The sequence below is a fragment of the Urocitellus parryii genome, chromosome 5 (genome assembly GCF_045843805.1).
Source record: "Urocitellus parryii isolate mUroPar1 chromosome 5, mUroPar1.hap1, whole genome shotgun sequence".
In the NCBI taxonomy this organism is placed as follows: Eukaryota; Metazoa; Chordata; class Mammalia; order Rodentia; family Sciuridae; genus Urocitellus; species Urocitellus parryii.
Window position 1 is genome coordinate 51,082,310 of NC_135535.1, and position 22,979 is coordinate 51,105,288.

The window sequence follows — 22,979 nt, forward strand, 5'->3', positions numbered from 1 at the left end:
TGAGTTCATCTCTGTGAGAAAGAAGCAAGCAGAATCAAATAGCTTCAAAATTCAGAAATTATAAGTGATAGGATAATGTGCAGGAGAGAATTGATGGTATTCCTGTGGACCAAAAAAAGTACATCTTTTCCTCCAGAAGTATGAAGAATGGGATAAGTATGAGTGTAGATATTTGTAGTTACAGAAGAAAAGTTCAAGCTTCATAGCCTCAAGTTTCTAAAAAAACAGGGTCAAGATTATTGCTCAGAAAGAAAAGAGTGGTAGACAAGGAGATCTGAGAAAAGTGATAGAGGCATAGGTGGGCTATAGAACAGTACCAATAGGCAATCTGAAATCGAAGGCCATAAATCTCCAGTGGCATCTATCCCATCATTTTATCCTTTCTTTCATCAGGGCTGAAGGAGATACAGTTGAAAGCATATGATTGGGGTTTTTTTCTGGGGAATTTAACATAAGGAAAACAAACCCAGGGCCCAGGGAGCACTGGCAAAAGAAAAATGGTCACCATGGAGTCTGGGATGGATGTGGAAGAAAGTAAAATGATGGGGTATGAAACAGAGTAGGTGGGAGAGGGTCAAGGAAAAGGGTCATGACATGGAAGATGAACAAACTTAGTCAGTGGATGACCTTTCCATATTATCACTGAAATCATGCATAAATATAGAAATAATTAGAGAAGACTAAAATCCTCAATAAATGAAGAAGATTTACCAGGAAACAGATAAATCACAGTAATGGAAAAAGGCAATGAGTGGTTGCATAAGATGGTAAACCTCAAAAGAAGAGTTCTCACATGAGAAGGGAAAGGTAAAGTTCTGACAGAAATAATAAAGACTTTCTGACAACACTGCCTGTGGGTATGGAGAAAAACTGCAGTTGCAGGAAGGTGGGAGAAGGAGAGAAAAGTGAGAGGGAGGGAGAGAGGGAGAGATAAAGAAATGAAAGAAACATCTTGTGAAGAGATCTGAGAATTTTAAAAAATGTGTATCTACAAAGGTATCAGAGCTCCAAGAAACACAGTAGAAAAGGCTGCAAGCCTAGGAAGAAAGAACCATGGATAAGAAAATATAATAAATATAAGGGCATGAGAGAAAAGCACTATAGGATAGGCAAGTACAACTGCAGGGGGAGACTTCTGCATAGCACATTTTGCTAGAGACTCTAAATAATACTGATCAATTCCCCCGTAACAAGAAAAGCATTTAAAAATGGGGCCCCAGATTTTCCACAAACATCATTATTTACTACAAGGAAGAAACCAACCTTTGAGAACATTTACATTAATACCCAAAGTAGTAAAATAGAGGGCTGTCTGATTAGTGCCAGTACTCTTTTCCTCATTTTGTGTCCATAATATTCAAATAAAAAGCTTTTTGTTTATGAAGTGCTTATATAAATAAGTCCGCTCAATTCAGTTGAACTATGCAAGTGGATTTATATAAACAAATCATTATTTTCTCAAACTTTTTCAAGAGCTATTTTGTGAAACACTGAAATGTAGGACCCTCTCACAGAGAGGTGCAATCTGGGCGGCCCCAGGGAGCCTTCTGGAAGAGACACATGGGAACTGAGCTCCTGCTCCCACATGAGCAGGAGATCAGTTCCCACGTGTCCCACTTGTCACTCCCAGACAAGTATACACCCCTGAACACAGGAGTCATTTAGTACAGGGTGAATGGTGGTGATAACGCAAGGTGGGGACTATTTTTCTACTTTGTTGGCCCAAGGACATCACCATTTTCTAGTGGACACAAAGACACTTCATACGTAGAGACCCTTCCTAAACACATAAATCAGCCAGGAACACAGTGTTTGAGTCTTTAAAAAAAGCATTTCAAACTTACTAAACAGGTGAACTAATGTTTCTGAACTTTTTTTTGACAGGAGTAAATGCTAATGTTTTCTAAAAGAAATAAAAGGTAATAGAATTATTAGTTGTTTTCTATAGTTTGCATCATGAAAAATTTATGATTCCATTTACAACTCAGTCGTACAGAAAAAATATTTCCATCTTATTTTCATATCAAAATGAAAAAGAAGAAAACTTGCCAGTCATTAAAAATGAAAATCAAAATAATGAGATTCCACCTTTTACCTACCAGATAGACAAAGGAAACAAAAATAGAAATATTCAGAGCCAAATGGGTAAAAAAGGGTAATATTCAGAGTTGGTTAGTGTTTTCAGAAAAACAAAAAAAACAAAACTGCTAAACACAGATTGTGAGAATATAAGTTGAAATAATTTTTTCTGGAAGTCTGAAATATTAAAACAAAATTCAAAAGTCTTAAAAATATGCAGACCTTTTAATTCTTATTTCATTAATTTTATTTTAATTTATTCATGCTGTTGAATTTTCTCTTATTTCTCTTTGTTCATTGCCTTTCGAAGGTTCTCAAACCTTATTGTGTCAAACAAACTCCCTGAATGCCTTTAAAATGAGATAGTGTCGTTGTACTCTAACCCTGTCATCCATTAGCTCTACAATAGTCTTACATAAATAAACTCAAAAGTTTAAATAATGAGATAAGAGCAAGAAATATAAGGAAATATAGTCTATATTAAAGGTATATAGCTGTAAAACATTTATAACAAAACTGACACCAAAGGTCTTTGCTTCATTAATCTTTGTGAACTAGAAAAACAAAGTGAAATCCTGTCATCTCTTGTTCTGCTATAATACGCTGCTAATTTTACTAAATATCCAAAAATGGATGATGACATTCAAAAATCAATATGACTTATACTCCAATTTAATCAAAGATGATAATATTCCTTTAAAATTTATAATTTCAGGTATTTAATTTTAAAAACCTCTTCAAACAAAATTCAGGAATTATCAAGACCAAGTTTAAACTATAACATGAAAAATTTTAACACACTGAGCAAGATATTATATTTAATATGGTCTCCCTCAGTACTGGACTTATTAATTATTTATTGAAGTACATATTTTTAAGTGTTTGATACCTGAAAATTTTAGCAAATGAGTTTGAACTAAATTCAAATCTTACCTATGATTTGATCATTAAAAAAGAAAAAAAGAGTCACCTGGTATGATGGTGAGGTTCAGGAGGCTGAGGCTGGAGGATCTTGAGTTTGAGGACAGCCTCAACAACTTAGTGAGGTCTGAACTTACTTAGTGAGACCAGTCATAAAATAAAAAATAAAAAGGTCTTGGATTTTGGATCAGTGTTCAAGAGCCCCTGAGTTCAATCCCTGATACCAAAAGACAGGGGAAAAAAATGTCCACCCTTAATGGAAGCACATACAAAGATCCTAGAATCATGTAAGCCCACTTTACCAATTTCCATTTTTAAGGAATTAATACACAATGATGTGACCTCTGCCTTGACATCATCAGAGATGTGAATAACAATCTATAGTATATATAAATAATTCAGATAGTTGGCTATATAGACCATTTTTGAAATAATATCCATTGGAACACCATGGTTTGTGGGGAAAGGAAAGGAATGGTACAAAATATTGTGGATCAGAGACAAGTTAAAAGAGTACAAAAGTAAAGTGGGAGAATGGGAAGGAGGTTATAGATAATGGGTTCTCAACACTAATAGAAAAATACAAGATCAAATATTTTTGTTATATTAAATGTCAGACAGAATAAAAGGAATAATATGTATAACTAACAACTTGAAGTTCTTTTTTTAAAACTATTTTAGTTGTATATGAATACATACCTTTATTTTATTTATTTTTATGTGGTACTGAGGATTGAACCCAGTGCCTCCTATATGTGAGGCAAGCATTCCACCACTGAGCCACAACCCCAGCCCCCTTGAAGTTCTTTTTAAAGGGCAAAAATGTAACCCATCCATCTGAAGCAAACAAATAAACAAACAGAAAAACCCAAAAAACAGGACCAAAGGGAACACAATAAATTTTAAAAAGAAGAAGAATGGCAGGTACAATTCAAAAACATTTGTTTTCACAGTACATTTAAGTAAGCAAATGTAAATAAATATTAATTCATTTGGTATTTACTTCTCAAATCATCTGGTCACCACTTGTCACCCAATTGCACTTAATGTGGTAATTAATATAATAGATGAATTAAATAGGCCTCTGTCCCCAAGAAAGTTCAGAGTATAGGAAGTTAATTAAAGTCACTTTATTTTATTTTGTGAAGTTTTAAAATAGAAATAAGTTTTAAAAGGCAATGTATTCTTTTTCTTATATTGATCTTATAAATTCATAAATATGGCTTGCTAGAAAAATTATACTATAACTGATTGAAGATTAGCTTCAGATTTCTTTCAGAAATCAATGCAAGTGTTGATACAAATGGTATGCCAGTAGTAATTGGAAATTAAGAAGTGATAAAGCAAAGTTGGGGTGGGACTGAATTGATTCCCCTAAGCAGACACAATCAGAAAAATGTATACAGTTTTAAAGGGATTTAATACCAGTTCATATAATTTGCAACATATTTTTGCTTTGGTCTTATCCATTCTCTTCCTCCCACCAAACAAAACCCATATCACTATTCTTTCAAAGACGGGATGATGTGTTTGTTTAAGATGAATGGTATCTTTAGACAAAGCAGACTTCTTCCATTTGCCATTTTACGTAGTATTTACACATAACCTCAGTGAAGGAGAAAAATGGGGGATTAAAAAGACTTCCACTAGGTAAATATGACAGAGAATGAATACACATCATTATCTCTGGATAAAAAAGACAGAGCAATTAGAACCAATGGGCAAAGTTCCAACATTAATAGTTATACTTGTCACCTATTTATGAACATAGAAAACATTTATAGTTAAACATTCTAAAATGGCCTATTTCCAAATGATGAAGAGCTGTCTAGTTGTAAAGATAAATTTTTAAAAATTACATACTGACTGAAGTGTTACCCTCCCTAATTGAAAACAACAATCTTAGATCTTTCATGCTAAACCTAATAAATCTTAACACTTTAATGAATATATTTAAGGATAGCCCAAAAGCTATATTTTTGTTAAAAATTTGTTCTTAATTTATGCTGTTTGAGCTAAAAAGAAAGCACAATTTGATAAGGTAAAACAACTTCAAGTGGATTATGAATGATATATTTTTCCTGAAGTATTTTACTCCTTATAAATTTTAAGGTAGAAACTTACGATTGTGGTCATTAAAAACAGAATGTGAAAATATTTTAATCTTCTTCAGACATTAATCATGTCATCTTTACTAGATCCCCCCACTAAGTTATTTGAAACAGATTAAAATGTTTTCTAAGCCATAACTTTCTCTTTCTGATCATCTATATAAAACTATGCTATTGATACAGTGACAAGTGTGGATAGCAGATAAGTATAGGAGCTTTCAGTTTTTTGTTATATGAATCTATGACTTGTATTGTGTGTATGTATGTGTGTGTGTGTGTGTATATATATATATATATATATATATATATATATATATGTAAAAGTTGTATGAATTGGGAAAATATGTTTGGGGAAAATCATGCCAAAAAAGAAAACTGTTAACTCCAGCAGTAAGAACAACAAAATAGGAAAGTGAGTCTCTACCAATAATGTTATAAAATAAAAAAATGATTCCAGTCAGGCTTAGTGGTGCATGCCTGTAATCCCAATGGCTCTGAAGGCTGAGGCAGGAGGATCACGAGTTCAAAGGCAGCCTCAGCAACTTAGCTAGGCCCTAAGCAACTTAGTGAGATCCTGTCTATAAATAAATAAATATATACATAAAGATATATATATATATATATACACACATATACACACATATATATGTATATATAAATAAATAAGTATATATACATATATATAAAAGATGACATAATTAATGACTGAAGAAGATTAAAATATTTTCACATTCTTTTTAATGACCATAATTTTAATGTTCTATCCTAAAATTTATAACAAATAAAATATTGCAGGAAAGAAATATATACACATAATACACATACACACACACACACACACACACACATATATATATATACACACACACACACACACACACAAAATCCCACAACCAAAAAGAATAGAGAAAAGAAATGATTCCATTGGGTTCCAATAAAACAAATATGTATTTTGAAAAACCATAAAAGTTTATTTTCTTAAAAACTGATTACAGAGTAGAGGAAGGTGAATAGGGGGAGGGAAGAGGAAAGGGAAAGTGAATGGGTCAGAATTCCATAAATTCTCCCAAATTTATGGAATCATATATACTTCAAAATAAAACTAGTTGTTATCAAGATGCATAGCTTTACTTTAAAATAACTGAACTAATAATGCATCTGTGTTTATATTATTTCCTACTTCAGGAATAAATATTCATTCATCATTACTTAAAATTATTACTAATATTACACCAAGAAGTTTACAAATACTAAAATAATAGCAACTAGCTATTGAATCAACTTTTAAATCAACTGCACAACTACACTGGCACTGAGATATAATTATTTTTTCCATAGGTATAATACAGACACATGAGGACAAAACAGTAAGAAATCTCCATTGGCCCTGTTCATTAAAAAATAAATAGCAGAGAGAGGTGACCTTCCTTCATGGTTATCACAATTGTGTAAGAATATGCTACCAGTAGTACATTTCTATGCCAAGAATTGCTTCTGCTAGATATTAAATTATTCTAAAATAATTTAGAATAATAATTGCTCAAGGCAATGTGCAAAGTTTATATCAGAAATGTTACAAAAAACTCTGTGAAACTAAACAGGGGCAAATTAAACTTCCAAATTGATGAAAAGGCATTCATTCTGACATTAAAATTTCTTTTTTAAGTTCATACATTCATTTGTGAAAATTTCTTTTAACAAAAATATCAGTGTGTAGTTATATGAAGTTACTTCCAGATCTGACAGATCTGTTATGACTATATTTGATAGTTTATAAAATTATTAAGTTACAAAAATGCATAATAGATTTACAAAGAAAACTTTTGGAAAAAATAATTATATTTCATCATGATAAGTTTAATATGATTGCAAAACTTTTAGGAGAGAAATTTTTATTCTCATATATATAATATACATAATGGGATCAATAAGCAGTTCTAAGTTCTAGATATACAGTATTCTACAATCCTGAAAAAAAAAACATATGAAATCATACAGCTAGAAAAATAAATACATTTATCACATTGCTTAGAACAAGAAATTTCCTAATACACAAATCAGTGAAAGCCACATATCTGACAATATCTCAAGGAAAAATGCTAAATAAAATGTAGATCATGATGAAAATAAATTGAGTAAATTCCTATACAATTGAAGGGTACATTTTCCCCTGGACCCTTCCCCCTCTTTCTTCTTTTTCCTTCTACTTCTCCTCCTACTTCTTCTCCTCCTCCTTCTTCTCCCTTTCCTCCTCACTCTTTTTTCTTCTTCTTTCTTATTCTCCCTCTCCTTCTTCTTCATTCATTCTCCCCCCTCTCCCTCCAGCCTTCCAGCTATGAGATGAGCAGTTTTCCTTTACCATCCCTTCTACCATGATCTTCTTCTGACCATAGACTGAAACCATGAGCCAAAATAAATCTTTCTTCCACTAAGTTATTTTTCTCAGTTATTTTGTCACAGTGACAAAAAAAAACCCAACTACAACAGATGGTAATATCGAAAGACGCGGAATTCAGGTGAAACACATTGAATAACAGACTATCTCCTTTCAAAGTCCTCATCAAATAAAATAAAAAAAACAAATAAATAGTGATATAAAAGTTATATTATCTTGAATCAAATTTATCTATTGAATGTGCATCAAACATAGTGTTTTGAATCATCAACAAAGAGTCATAAAAATTAAATCCATATTAAGCCCAAAATCCTTATGTACTACTTTTAGATTTACTAACAATTAGTAAGACCATATTCTTTGACACTAAGCAATGAAGCAAAAAATATCATCAAAAGCAGAAATGGAAAATTTGGAAATTTAAAACTACTTTCCTAAAAATTATTGTATTCAAAAGAAAATCAAAACTGCAACTATTTAAAATACAGTATAAAAACCTCTAGAATCCAGCTAAATCTTTGATGAAAAAAATTTATAGCTTTAAATGTTTTAATTCTGAATTAGCAAAAGAAAAAATATAAGATTTAAATATGTAGCATAGTGGTACACAAGAAATCCAATATAACCACTAAAATTTTTAGAAATAAGAAGAGACCTCACTTAAATCTATTTCATCCAAACCTCAGTAGTTAGCCACTATGCCTTGCTAACTACTAGTTTATAAAAGAAGCTGAATGTCTTTGTCCCCTTTACTTGCTTTTTTATAATATAGTAAGCTATTATAGAGAAGGTTGCCTGATTTTTTAGGTCAACCTTGAATATGATCCAGATAGGTATAGATAGATAGATGGATCAATAGATAGATAACTGCAAAGAAGAAAGTATTCACAAATATTTGTCATTGTTCTCATCTCAATCTCGTGATGATAATTAAATGTCACTGTTTATTGAAAGCTATATAAAAAACTACAATGCTAACTGTTAGCATTATTGAGCTAGTCTCTTAAAAACTCAAAGTGGAAAACAAAGTGACATGGTTTGAATAAAGACAGGTGATTTTTGTCTAAACCTAAAAGATAATCACCTCATGCTTAAATATCAAGAGTTCTTTAACTCACCATCTGGATCTAAGTTTAGCCTTGTTAGGCCACCTCAGTTAAATATGGAGAGAAATCCATGTGAATTTGTACAAAGGATCAAGTAATGTAAAATTCCATGAGAGGAAGAATTGTACACCCTTTTTCATAACTATAACCTCAACATGTTGCATATAGTATGCTCAATAAATATATGTACAATGAATAAGTAGAGGAAAAATCAGTATTTCTTATTTGTGATACTGAATTATGCCCAAATACAGATTCAATATTCATATCAAATAATTTATATTTGCTTTCCTTGTTCTTCATTGTTACAAGACCTTTGAAAATAAAAGAAATGTAAAATGGCAAAACTAAACTGGGCAACAAAAAAGTATTGTCAACATATTCTCACACAAGAACTGAAAATCTTTTTCTAACTAATATTTCTTGAGGAAGGCTTACCATGTTAGACAAATTGTCTTATCTGTTAATAAGCTTTGAAAATTCAAGTTGCACAACATTTAAATTCCTCATTTCCTTTCAGCTTGTGGCTACCATAACAGCTCACTCAATTCTTCACTGCCCTTATGCTTTAACTGATTGTGTTCTTTGATTTCCTTACTCTGGTTTGTAGATTCCTTTTTAACTACAGATCCTAAAAGCGACACTAGCTGCTTTTTGTTCTTTGGAAGCTTTCCCCCCTCTCTTCAGGATAATTATATTCTGTTGTGCCTTTTATTATCGTGTCTTTAAGGATCTCCTAACCTTCTACACTTTCGGGCTTTATTTAATAGTGAGCTCCCGCCTCAACCCTCCACACTAAACCATGCTCATTAGGTTTCTTAATCCTCCATAATTTGCTTTCATGAAATCTTATACCTTTGAGTTGCTGTGTTCTATGAGCCCATTTCCTTAGTACAGCTATTCCAAGAAGCCCAGAATCAACAAGCACTAAACATAAGCTTATTCACTTTCTCGGCCAACATGACTCGAAAGGAAAAAAAAAAAAATCTTTGTTTTGAATGTTTATGGACCATGAAACGATACCATTTAACTTGGTATTTCATTTTCTTACCCAAACATTGCCTGAGATGGTGAAGACTACAAAATTAGCCCACAGACAGTCCTTAACATTGTTATTAACTTAGGAGCATCAGGTTCTTCTTAGAACAAAAATAACAATATCGTAATGCTATATTAGTGATCAGTAAATTCTAGCTATAGCTTTACCTTCTCAGAATTCGGAAGAAGAGAAAAAAGTATTTTTCCACTTATTCTACAAAGTTCTGTTTTTTCAAGTGGTGGCAGTTTGTTTTGGGGGGAGGAGTTACTAGTGATTGAACCCAGAGGTGCTTAACCACTGAACTACATCCTCGGCCCTTTTCATATTTTTTATTTTTGAGACAGGGTCTTGCTAAGTTGTTTAGGGCCTCATTAAGTTGTAAAGGTGGCTTTGAACTTGGGATCTTCCTGCCTCAGCTTCCCAAATTGCTGGGATTACAGGCGTGTGCCACCATGTCCAGCACTCAAATGGGTTGTTTTCAAAAGATGTGTGCATGTTCTTGACCATAGAGCTAGCTAACTCTGGTCTTTTTTCAGCAGCTCATCCTGTTTTCTCTTCCATTCTTCTCTTTACTAACACCTTGGTTAATAGGGTTTGTTAAAAAGAGCCAAGACAGCACATATTTTCACTTTTTATTTTTAACTTCGTAGCAACCTTGGTTTAAAAAATAATCTTGGTAGTGGACTGAAAGAGTTAATGAAGTTTCCAAAGGTGCCTAGCTTACTCCAGCAAAGTTTACACTTCAACCCTGTGCATGTTAACTTGTGATCCTCCCCATCCAGATGATAGAAAGCAAAAGCCAGTAAGTTCTTTATTTAATTGGTTTGCATCCACACACTGACCTCCAGGGCTCTGTTTATATAGCCTATCATGCAATATGCTCCACAGTTCTCTGCTTCTTTCAAAAGCATGTTTCTCCTGAGATTTGATATATGGCTTTCATGTTTAATCACTACATTAAACTCAATGCTCTGCTTCCTCCAGCATCAACTAACTTCCCTTCTTGGGAGGTGGGGAGAAGAGCACAGCTTCTTGCTACTTTTGAACATAAAAGGAAGTCTGTTTTACTCTATTAGTAAAATCACCAGTTCCACATGATCTAGGCAAGCAACGTTATTATTACATCAACTAGGAACTGGTGTTAAAATGGAAACCTTAAAAAAAAAATTGTGGGTTTGCTGTTCTCAACTGGCAAAGCCAAAACCTTAGATGATCCAGTTATAAATCAACAGAAAAGGTTTTTAATCAGCATGTAACTCAATATATAGAGATCACAGCTATATAGCAACTAAAGTTTTAGCCAAACTAATTTTGAGAATAGAACATTCCTGAGATTCTCAGATCAGAATTAAATCAGTGCCTCTGCCTTGTGGTGAAAGGTTTTCTTAACAACACAATGCCCCATAAAAAGAATTTCCAAAGTTTCCTTAACTAAATGCTATGATTCTTTTCATAATAATTTGTATGTGATCCATATTTCTAAGATAGATGATAACCTCTGAAATTAATTGACACTTTTCAATAAGTCAAGACAATCTATAATTTTCAGGTTTTTTAAAAAATCATGTGAAATATATGTATTTTACTTTAAAATATTCTGAACAAAACTAGGGGAAACAAATGTAATCAATTATTAATAAGTAAAATTTAGATGCTGGTTCTTTGGATGCTCATAATGTTATACCTCTATTTTCAAATGTGGTTGAAATTTTTCACTATAAAAATTTTTAACTTAAAAAATACCAGGAGGTTGTTTGTGAACTTGCTTTTATAAAACAAATTGTTACAATTCTGATAGAAATTTTATATCATTTTCTATGTTGATCATTTGATACATATTAAACTGAAAAATTGTTTTTACCTGTGCAGGCAATGAAAACTTTCTTTCCTCCTGAATCTCTTTCCATACCCTGAAACTCCTTTGTACAAACTACAAATGTTGTGCAGTAGGCTCTCCATAAATTGGATACTTTCCTTTAAAATATATATTTATCTGTGTGTGTGTATGCACACATATATGTATACACATATTTTATATGTGTATATATAAATACATGAAATTTGACTTTGAAATCCTTTCTTTTATGGCTAGTCACTGACCAGAGTATTTATTTTTTAAGGTTTCTTTTCTTAGAAAGATTGACATCATTCTTCATTTAGAAATCTTGCTTTGTCACAGCTGTATACAACATTAAACAGAGCCAGTTTACTTTCTTCTGTATTCAATGAACAATAGAAAATCTGAACCTATTAAAGTCATACATTTAATTGTTCCAATATGCTACCTTATTTCTAACCAAAATTTGCAGGAGACAAAATGTCAAAGAACAAACTTCTCGCTTCCTTTGTCATGATTTCTCATTCACTATCCAGCTAAAAGAGCTTTAAGAAAAATAATTACCTATTTCTTAATTTGAAACCATCTGAATTTCCTCTATATTTAAACTCAAAATTAAAAGAATAAATAAACTTTTAATCAGTATTCCCCATAAGACTTTAAGAGTGCAGAACTTTGTAGTTCTCAAAGACATGCAGATGTTGTCCATGTAGACAGTAAAACAAAAAAATTAGGACTTGAAAAAAAACAAGACTCATGGACAAAATCTTTGGTTACTGTGAGTGAAAGATATGTGCACGTACAGATGTTATAACTATTTCCATGATAAATACTAACCTTCAGTACAAGAAGTTAGCAGCACACTTTAATTTGGATTTGAAAATTTAACATAAATTATCTGATTTTGACAATAGCTGCCTAATATTTCAGTTTTGTACACCATTTCTAGGTTTACCTTTGAAATGAACCTTGTGGACTTTTTCCTTTTTAAAAGCTATATTCCAGATTCTGTGCCTTAAAACCAGTTTCTGGTTTGCTGTTTAGGAAAATTAAATCAGATCATAAGAAAGTAAGTTCTTAAATATTTTGTAACTGACTGGCAGAGATTCTTAAAAAGACATAATTTTTATGTAAAAACACATTCTCCATAAATTTTTCTCATTTTATTTACTTTTCAATTGTATTTATAAATTGTAAGTATTAACAAAATGAAAAAGACTTTTCACCATATTCTGAGTCACCTTCAGTTCAATAAAAGTCAAATAGCTGGTACAATGGCACCACATCTTTAGTCTCCAGATAGTTAATACTGTTTACCAAAACTGTTCATGTTACACCATCACTGTCATCTGTAATTCAGAAGACCTGGGACACACAGAATAAGAGGATTCCTGGAATCAAGATTCTCAACTTAGGTGAATTTGTTAACTTTAATGTATAAACTTCATAAAAAAAAAAAGAGTCTCACCTAATTGAGGAAAGTCATAAAGCAATACAATAAAAGATGATGCTTATAAAGAAGAAAAGCATGTTAGCTCCTTATACCACTATCAAAAAGTATTTGAAAGTATTTGTAGCACTTGGTTCCTTTGTGATATTAATAGGCAAAAATATTTTTAAGTTAAAACACAGTGGAACTCACACCAGAGTAAGAATGTTAGTTTTAAACTCAACACACTATATATTTTTCTGCAAATTATTTTCTCCTGGAATCAAAAACTAATGTTTATGTATTAATAGTTTATTAAAAGACATTAATTCTTGTAAAACTGAACATGAAACAATTTTTTATTTATAATTAAAGTAAATATCATCAAGAACTCTGAAGCAATAAATCTCAAAAGTAACAATAAGGACATAGTCAAACCTGAGGATTACATGGCTACATCATGCTTTACAAAAAGAAACCATAGAATGAAGCTGATATGCCAGTTTGTGAGAATGTAAATTTTGTCTTAATAGACATAAAACAACTGTTTAAGGTGATTTTCATTTTCCATAACCCACAATAAAACATTTTTTTAAAAACAAATTCATAGACAAATTCCATTTCTATTGGCTGAAACTCATCATACTTTGCTGGATTAAATGCATCCATCACCCACATTTGCTGACAAATCACTTGTAGAGAATCTTCAAATTATTCAAGATGCTTTTTCCATGGAGAAAATAATATTCTATTTTGAGCAAAAAGTATGTACGACCCCCTCCTATGCTTTTAAATTGAAACTCTGCAGATATAGAACACTTAATGCTTATTGCAGAACTATGAAGAATCCCAAAGTGAACATCTCAAATTATGATTTGAAGCAGCCAATAGCTCTGCTTTGAGGTGGGGCTCATGTTTTGAAAAGAGACTGCCCAGTCTGTTTAAAATCAAAATGGTTCTTGATCTGATGAATTACTCCTCAGAGAATAATGTAAATAAAATATAGCCAGAATAACGTTATTAATGTAAACATACCTGAACCGGAGTCAAATTTGGTTTCTGACCTGCAAAGTGAAAAAAATTTTAGAATATAAAAATAGTTTGTAAAATAACAATAGTTATTTCATGGGAGGAGGGTGTAATAGTTATAGATTTCTGTATGTTGACCAAGAAGTAAAATGTAAATATAAAATTTATATTTTTAAAATGTAAATACACAATTTACATTTCTAAAATGTAAACATATATTTATTTTAACCATTTTCAGTGCATGCATTAACCTAGGTCCCCTAAAAATGCACAAATCAATACAGATAGCACAGTATGGAAAATTACACCAACATTTTAGTTGTTTTTTTTTAAAGAAACAGGATAAATTGTGTTTTTTAAAAAGCACCCAACCTTTCAGATTAACTTGCTTCAGTAATATAATAAAGTAATAAAAACCCGGATTTATAATTATTCTTTTTACTTCATTATTCAAGATTTTCAACTATTAATACCAAATAATTTCACTCAGTTCTTAGCACATAGCAAATGAACCTAGTAACCCCATACATTTAATAAGGAGAAAAAAAAACTGAGCCCTTGTGGGAACATTATGTTTCAGATATAGGTTAATACTGGTTGTAAATTCAGAAGCCTTTGAAGCTCTCAGATCGGCTGTGGGAAAACTTCTGTTGGGTAATTACTCTCAAGATGCTGCTGATGTGCTGTCAAGCAGAATTAACCCTATGACTAGGCCTATCTACACAGGCTACTATAAGACAGCATTGTCTATATCTAGCTCTCAAACCAATTAGTGGGCATGCTCCAGTCGGATTTATATCACACATTAACAATCAATAGTATATATGTTCACAGCTGCCATAGCAAGATACAAGAAGCAAGCAGCAGGAGTCCTGTTAAAGGATGTTACATTGACAGAGAAGATTTTTTTTCCTAGGGAAATGTAGTTAACTAACTGGGAAAGGAGATTTCTTTGAAATTATGCCAGAGTACCAAAGCACTTTTGGAAGCAGTGGCTTTCTTTACCTAAATTAGTTTCAAGAAGTCATCAAAGAGGGGGAGGGAAGATAAGCAAGAGGCTTCTTTCATCATAAAAATTCATTTTCTCAAGTACTCCCAAATAGTTTCACCTGCTACTTAAACATATTCAGTATGTGTGTATATATATATATATATATATATATATATATATATATAGATGATAGATAGACAGACTTGTGTAGCGCGCGCGCACATGCACACGCACACACACACACACACACACACACACACACACACACACCTGCACCCATGGTTTTCAACCACTGTAATCCAGGTCCACTTCTTCCAAGTCCAATCCTCATCTCAGTTCCTCTCTCTTCCAGGTCCCGTTCTCTTTGCAGATGCAACCCCATTTTGTCCTCTCTGATTCTGGAAAGCTTTACCTCAAGCCTACCACCATGATTTCACTAAGGCTGATGGCAACTCTAATTGCTCTTACCACACATTATCTAGCTGGCTTCCTTATCTAGGTCCCCCACTAGACTACAACCTTGGCTTACTAACCTCTGTAGGCAGGACATCTAAACAGTGCCTGATTCATGTGTTTAGAAGTCTGTTAAGAAAACTTTTGCAAGTATAATATACATCCCTTGTCCTTCTTTCCTATATAAAACCAGAGGATTCCTTTCTTCTGAGGTTCTCTTCATCTATGTGCTAAAATGCACTCTTCTATCTGCCTTGAAGCCAAGCTGTATGAATTATTATTCCTTCTCTCTGTCATTCTCCAATATCTGGCCTTCTACAGCTTCCTCTTTCCTTCAGCATATAAGTACTCCAGAATATTTTTTTTAAGTCTTCCTTTAAATCTTTTTGTTTTGTTATCCCTCGTGTCCTCTGGCTTTACAATCAAGTTTACTGTAAAGCCAAGTTTACCAGCTTCACAGCTATATCCTATGTCATCTGTCTTCCTTCTCTGACTTCCCAACATAGTCACTCCTCCAGCAACTACAATTGTCCCTTGCTAAGGCTTATCCATGACTTCCTTACTTAAAATGCAGAAGCCTTTTTATAGTCCCTATTCTAGGAATCTCTTGCTCCTCGGACATGCAGGTACTTCTTTCCAGTGTGCGTTTGGTAGCATCTTGCCTGCTCCCTGAACCTCTCAACCACTGTGCTCCTCCCTCAGTTTATTCCATGGCATGGGGCTTGGCATGGGATTCCCCAGACTGTGTGGCACTGACACTGCATTCTGTGAGGTGCAGAATGGGTCTCATGTATTTTCATATTCCCAACACTTAGCACAGCACAAGAGTTCATGAAAATTTGTAGTAAGAATTAATCCATGAACAAATAAATCTATACATTAACAGAAAGCCAAAAGCAAAATATAATGACAAAATCTACAAAATAGCTATTTTGAGATATGAAAACTCATGTCAGAAAACTTTTATTTTTCAAGCCATCTTATCTTCTTCAGGAATTGGTAGTCAACATAATATGAGGAAGTCAATATGATCAAGTAATACAGACAGGAACAAATAAACAGCAAGGGCAAAAAAGAATACACAATCACATGGAATGCACAAGAAAGGCAAAGAGAGATGTTCATTCATTTATTTGAAATCCATTTCTTGTGTGCTTATTTTCAGTGATGTACTATGCTAGATGGTAGAGATAAAAAGGCAAAAAAAATTGAATAAGATGCATAAATATAGTTGTCTCTCCAAAAGGCACCCACTTTACTCCTTGACTACATATTCACATCTAAGCTTAAAACTATACAACTGTTTTGTTGTTTTGGTTTTGATAATCACCAAAAGATGGTGATAATAGGACAGACCCTTATTGCTTTCTATCATCCATTATCCCCTTTTTAAATTTAGAAATAGAATATCTGAGTTTTAAATGGTCACATGGCTGCCTAGGTAGGAGTTTTTCCACACTACTTCCCACCTCTCTTGTGGCTAGTTTTGACCATGTGACCTAATTACATTGCACCAGCCTATCCACCTTAAAGGTTCCAGCACATAAACACTGACACACTAGAGACCAAAGTTCCGGCATATGAACCTTTGGGGGATACCCTCAAACCATACCCAAACCATAGCAAGACTTAAACTGAAGTTTCCAAATATTTAAAGTTGGAAAAGAAGGTTTCTTGAATTTTAAACCAGAATTCAAGTATAATTCTTTTATTCATTCTTATCATACTTTTTAAATAATAAAAATATTTAATAAAATATTCATTTGATAATAGTTACAGATTCTCAAAAGTGGGAAGTTTTAGTCATTTAGTCATTTTAGATTTGTATATTCCTGGGTAAATTTATAAAACTACTGTTTTCTACTTTAGAGAACAGCCCATTATCTATGAAAGTTCTATGTGTATTGCCATTATCTATAAAAGTTCTATGTGTATTGAAGTAAAAATGTTTATTTTTACTTACTTATTTTATTGTCTCTCTTGGGGAACAAAGTCTCAGAGAACATTGTTATTTGCTTAATGTTCAATTGTTTCAAAAAATTTAAAATGGGAATAGCATAAGTATGAACTATAGATTAATAGAATTAATGTTTCAAAAGTTTCAGACAACATGTAAAAAAGTGAGCTTGCTATTCTGTTTTTAATTGATTTCAATTAACGATTCTAGCTGCAGAAAATTATTAGAGACAAGAAGCAGGAGTGACAGATTGACTTTGACCTATAAATTCATTATACACAGAAACTCAATGGCAAATTTTTCTAGGACAATCCCAGTCAAATAATCTATTCAACTGTCCCCTTCAAACATGGAATTTTTTTGAAAATTCCAATATTTCAGGATCCTACTTGTAAGTCTAAGAATTTCTTCCTACCCCTAGAAGTAATTCAAAGACCTTCACAGGGCCAGAGACTAGTAATAACAGCAGTGAATATTTATGTGCCTTTTTAAAGTTACATAAACACAATACGCTTCCCCTGCCTGGAATGCTCCCATCCTCCCTGCCTAGCATACCTTAACCCCTTTGCTACCTCACTTCTGAAAATTTTTCTACAGATTAGCTTAATCATCTTTGAAAGCGTGGCCAGTCTAGGTTAAATATCTTCTTTCAAAGCACCAGTCACTCCTTCCTTGTGATTCTACATTTGTTCACATGGTTATCTGATCATACTAAGAGTTTAATAATAATATTTAGATATTATTAGTTACCTACCTAATATCCATTCTAGTTTCCTCAATAACATGATACCAATTTTTGAAGGGCACTAAAAATATAACTATCCCAGAGATGAATCATAATTGGGCTAAGCCAATCATTGTAATCCTTTTTATGTCAGTGACTGGATCCAGGATAAGCACTTACCCCAATTCTGAGCGGTGAGCAGTACTGAGAAGGCCTCTGCTGGTAGTTCTTAGAAAAGTCATTCTTTATGGAAAAGAGAGGGGTGACTTAGGGAGAAGGCCCTTCTTCTACTCTCTTCCTCTTCTCAGCCAATGAGGTTACCATGTAAGAATACATAAACAATCTTGCAGCCCTGAGTAATGTCGCCCTAGAACCAGGACATCATTCCAATTCCAGATCAGTCTTTTTCTGGAGCTCTTACTAACAGTGAGCTCTAGCATTGTCCAGCCACTGTTACTCGGACATTTTTGTCCTGTTAATCCAAAGTACTCTAATAGATATTCATATCATAGCACTAAATTATGTGCTTATTTACTGTGCTTAAAACTTAGGCCACAATTTTATATTTTGATAATAACAATGCTCTAGATATAAAAGACAAAAACTACAAACAACAGTAAATTTAATGTTTAAAGACACATTAACTACAACTAAAAACTAAAAAAAAATCAAAGATGTCCATCAACTACATAATTTTTTAAAACCCAAAAGCATAAATCAGAAAACCCCAAAAATTTAGAAATTAAGATAATCATGAGCAAAAGAGAAGCCAGAACTCAGCCAAGCCACTTTGAAAACATGATACAATTGCAACTTCTATGATGAATCATGTGGTTTAACAAAATATTGCTTTATATGTCTTTTAACTTTCATGTGAAAATCAAATTTATGGTTGCTTGGTTAAGAAATATTACTAAAATAAAGCATGCCAAAGTCTTAAAGTTTGCCAATATTAAAAAGAAATAAATCATATTCAAAGGAAAAGTCTAAATTCATTATAAGAAACTAATATCTGAAAGAACAAATTAAGACATAAAAATTATCAAAAGATACTAAAAAACGACACTGTATAAAATATATTTATTTAGAATCTGTGTTTAGTATCCTATTTTTCAACAAATGTTTATTTAAGCTTTTAGGAACAAGACTCTATGCTAGACACTGGAGATCTAAATAGTAAACAAACAGGTAAAAATGTGGATGTGTAACCGATGTGATTCTGCAACTTGTATTTGGGGTAAAAATGGGAGTTCCTAACCCACTTGAATCAAATGTATGAAAGATGATATGTCATGAGCTTTGTAATGTTTTGAACAACCAATTAAAAAAAAACAGGCATACTCTTTGTTCACAATGAAGTAATGATCATGGAAAAGATAGAAGGAATAGATAGGAATAGACAGACCCGAGCTACTTCCCAGCTCTTCTACTTTTTACCCTATATGACTTTAGAGAAGTATGATTATCATTCTACATCTCTGTTTTACTGCCTATAGAATAGAGTAATATATTTGCCTTTTAAAACTTTGGGGTAGAATAAATGAGAATAAACAAAATGCCTACGACAGCTCCTGATACATATTAGAAATTGAGTAAAACGTTTTGTCTAAGCAAAATAAATTAATTAATAAAGTTGACCTATGGCTGCAAGTAAAATTACTAATATTTTGTCAAATTAAAAAATAGCATTATGGTATAGAAAGAATTATTACTCTGTTTGATATCTCACATAGGTGCAACATAAATGATACAGAAAAATAAGAGGATAGTGATAAAAATAACTGAAGAAAATGGAAATGTTTAAAAGGAAAAGTAAATAAGAAATAATAAGAATAACCCCATTACACAATATTAAAAAGAATTCTTATTTGTTCTTAAAACGTAAATTAACATTCCCAACTAAAACAGTAGCACAATGCACTTGAAAGAAAGCACAAGGGGATAAGAATCAGGAGACCTGGATTCTCCAAATTATTTAATGTGTGAGCTTCATTTTCCTCACTGACAAAATGAGGTTATTTAAAGTAAATCAATGTTGTCTCAAACTAACTCATGGATAGATAAGCTACCTAGGTTTCTTTTCTGCAGTTCCCAGGAATGAAGAACAGGAGAAATGCAGATGTGAAAATGAAAAAAAAGTTGAGTTGAGGTGATAAAAATTTGGATGTATAAAACTTGAAACTATAGATGGATTGTGATGAAAAAAATAAATAATTCTTAAGCCAGTTTTGGCTTCCAGTTTCTACAATTCTCCTCTACTACCTTTTCTGAATTCCAGTATCATTTCCTGCCTACATAATTATGTTTCCTTCAAAATAATTTAATGCTTCCTTGTGCAACTCCAGAGAGAATAAAGCTTTTAGAGTCCAGACCCTTTATCCATTGAGAATAAATTCAAAGATGCTAAAGAAACAGCTTTAAAGAGAATACAACATACCTTCATGTTGTAGGTTGAATTTCTGCCCACCACCATCACCACCACACACAAATTCCTACGTTGATGTTCTAAGCTCTAGTACCACAAAATGTGACTGAATTTGGAAACAGGGCTCTTAAAAGGTAATTAAATTAAAGTGAGATTTTTTGATTTGACCCTAATCCAACATGGGTGCTGCCCTTATAAGAGGAAATTAGGATGTATATATAGAGAGAAGACACACAATGTGAAGACACAGGGAAAACAGAGAATCTAAGTCAAGGAGAAGAGCTCAGAAGACATCAGACCTGTTGACATTTTGATCTTGGACTTCTAGCTTCAAAAACTGTAAGACAGCAAAATTCTGTTAAGACTTCCCAGTCTGTGACACTTTGTTATAGTAGTCCTAGCAAACGCAATTATTTTATTTTTTCTATAGTTACATATTTCACAACCTCACACCTCTAATAAAAGCCAAAAATCAGTTTTAACACATATCTCTACCCTATATTTTAGTCAGAAATAGAACAAGAGAAGTTACAGTTAGAAGGTTAGGGCCAAATGCAACTACTGGCAAATTCCAACATTTAAAAAGACAGCAAAAGAAACTCAAAAGCAACACAGAGCTGGAGCATTTTTCGGTGACAGCTTCTAGGGAGGTCAATGCATATGAGAAAAGCAAAGGAACTCATGCTCTACATTGTATAGAACTCTGTAGGAATCAGAGGCCAAGGAGAGTCTTAACATAAATTATTAGGGCTTAATTGCACTATTGTTTTATAACACAGTTAAAAAAATTAATGTTCATAATACCAACTATGTCATGAAATTAACCAATAAATTAAGGGAAATTATGCCTTTTAGTAAGATAGGTAAGTATGTTTTTTAGATAAGATTATACAAAAATCATTAATAATTTTAGGGTTAAAATAGAAATTTTTGTTTGCCTAGAGAATGTATTTATTCAGAGCCCTTTGTTTTCTGGATATCACTATATACAAACAGAAGTAGTAACACAAAATTAAGAAGAGAAAGATATAAATGAAGAGTAAAGAGACATGGAGAAAAGATCTGATTTACAGTCTTAAGCTTGCTCTGTTTTTATGAAATTCTAAAAGTATTTAGGCCTTAAAAGTCAGTTGTGCTTTTTATTTGTAAAGTAAATTAACAATATCTGTTATTCCATATAGCTATATTGAGAACAAAATGAATCATAATTGAAGCACAGGAAAAGATTATAGGAATGAATTTTCATTGAAATTTTTCATATTGTATAATTCAATAATTAAACTGAATTCAGGAACTAATTTTCATGAGATTTCATTCATTACTTTAAAATCTAGCATTTCTAATTGGAACAATTAAAATGTGGCCTATGGCAAAGTTTTAAAAGCAAAATGTATGAGAAAGTCATTCTTCTTCTATTCAACATATTTTGCATATGGACCATGTACAGGCACTATTCTAACTCTAGGATACATAGAGACTGACAGACAAGGTTCCTGCTCCCATGCATCTCACACTCTGTTCAGGAGAGTCAGATAGTAAACAACCACATAAGTCACATTCTTGCAGACAGAGACTGAAATATAGTGCCTGCTGTGAATAAAATCTATAGGGGTAATGGGACAGAAAGTTCCTAGGGTGGGTAAGTGAGGGAGGCTTTGTTAAACAAATGTTCATGGATATGCTTTCAGAGATGACATGTCTGCTGACACATGAAGCACAGGAGCACATAATGTAGAGCAAAACAGAACCTTTGGTAGAGATTTCAAATGAAAGGGAAAATGCACAAGCTGAAGCTTGGCATATTACAAATAAAAAAAAATAAAGAAAAAAGGGAAAGGGGTGGGGAAGGAAAGAGAAAACAAAGGTCAAGGTGTTTGAAAGGAATGAATGAGAGAGAATGATAAGAGATGAAATCATAGAGGTAGACAAGGGCCAGATCACAACTCTAAAAGCCACAGTAAGAAATTATGGTTTTTACAGATATGAGGATAAATCATCAGAAATAAAAAAGAACAAATTGGGCTGGGATGTGGCTCAGTGGTGAAGCACCTGCCTAGCATGCATGTGGCACTGAGTTTGAACCCCATTTCACTGATTAAAAAAAAAAAGAACATATTGTTATTGTAATCTAATTTCAGGTCTTTTTTTTCTTTTTTTGTGGTGCTGGGGATTGTACCTAGGGCCTTGTGCTTACAAGGCAAACACTCTACCAACTGAGCTGTATCCCCAGGCCCCTGATATTTTACATTACTTAAACCTTCACCTTGCTATGTGGAGAATATACTACCCTGGGACAAAAACCGTATATTTTCACAAAAAAATTCATATATGTGGATATATGTATTCTAACTCTAACCCTGACCCTCGTGTCAACCCTAAACTTAGTCCTAGGCCTGAAACAGCTTCTACCATGAAAGTCTTTTTGTACAAAATGCACATATTTCAATGCAGATTTATACATGCATTGACATATAATATTTATA

At 32.7% G+C, this 22,979-nt stretch overlaps 1 protein-coding gene across 3 annotated transcripts in view; it reads right to left on the reverse strand.

Moving 5' to 3' along the window:
- Positions 1–22,979, reverse strand: part of Msrb3 (methionine sulfoxide reductase B3) — a 156,716-nt gene that overhangs the window by 67,977 nt on the left and 65,760 nt on the right. For all 3 annotated transcript variants that reach the window (XM_026386607.2, XM_026386608.2, XM_026386610.2), the window contains one exon: positions 13,953–13,981. In XM_026386607.2, the coding sequence (XP_026242392.1) occupies positions 13,953–13,981 (29 nt within the window). The remainder of the gene's footprint in view (positions 1–13,952; positions 13,982–22,979) is intronic.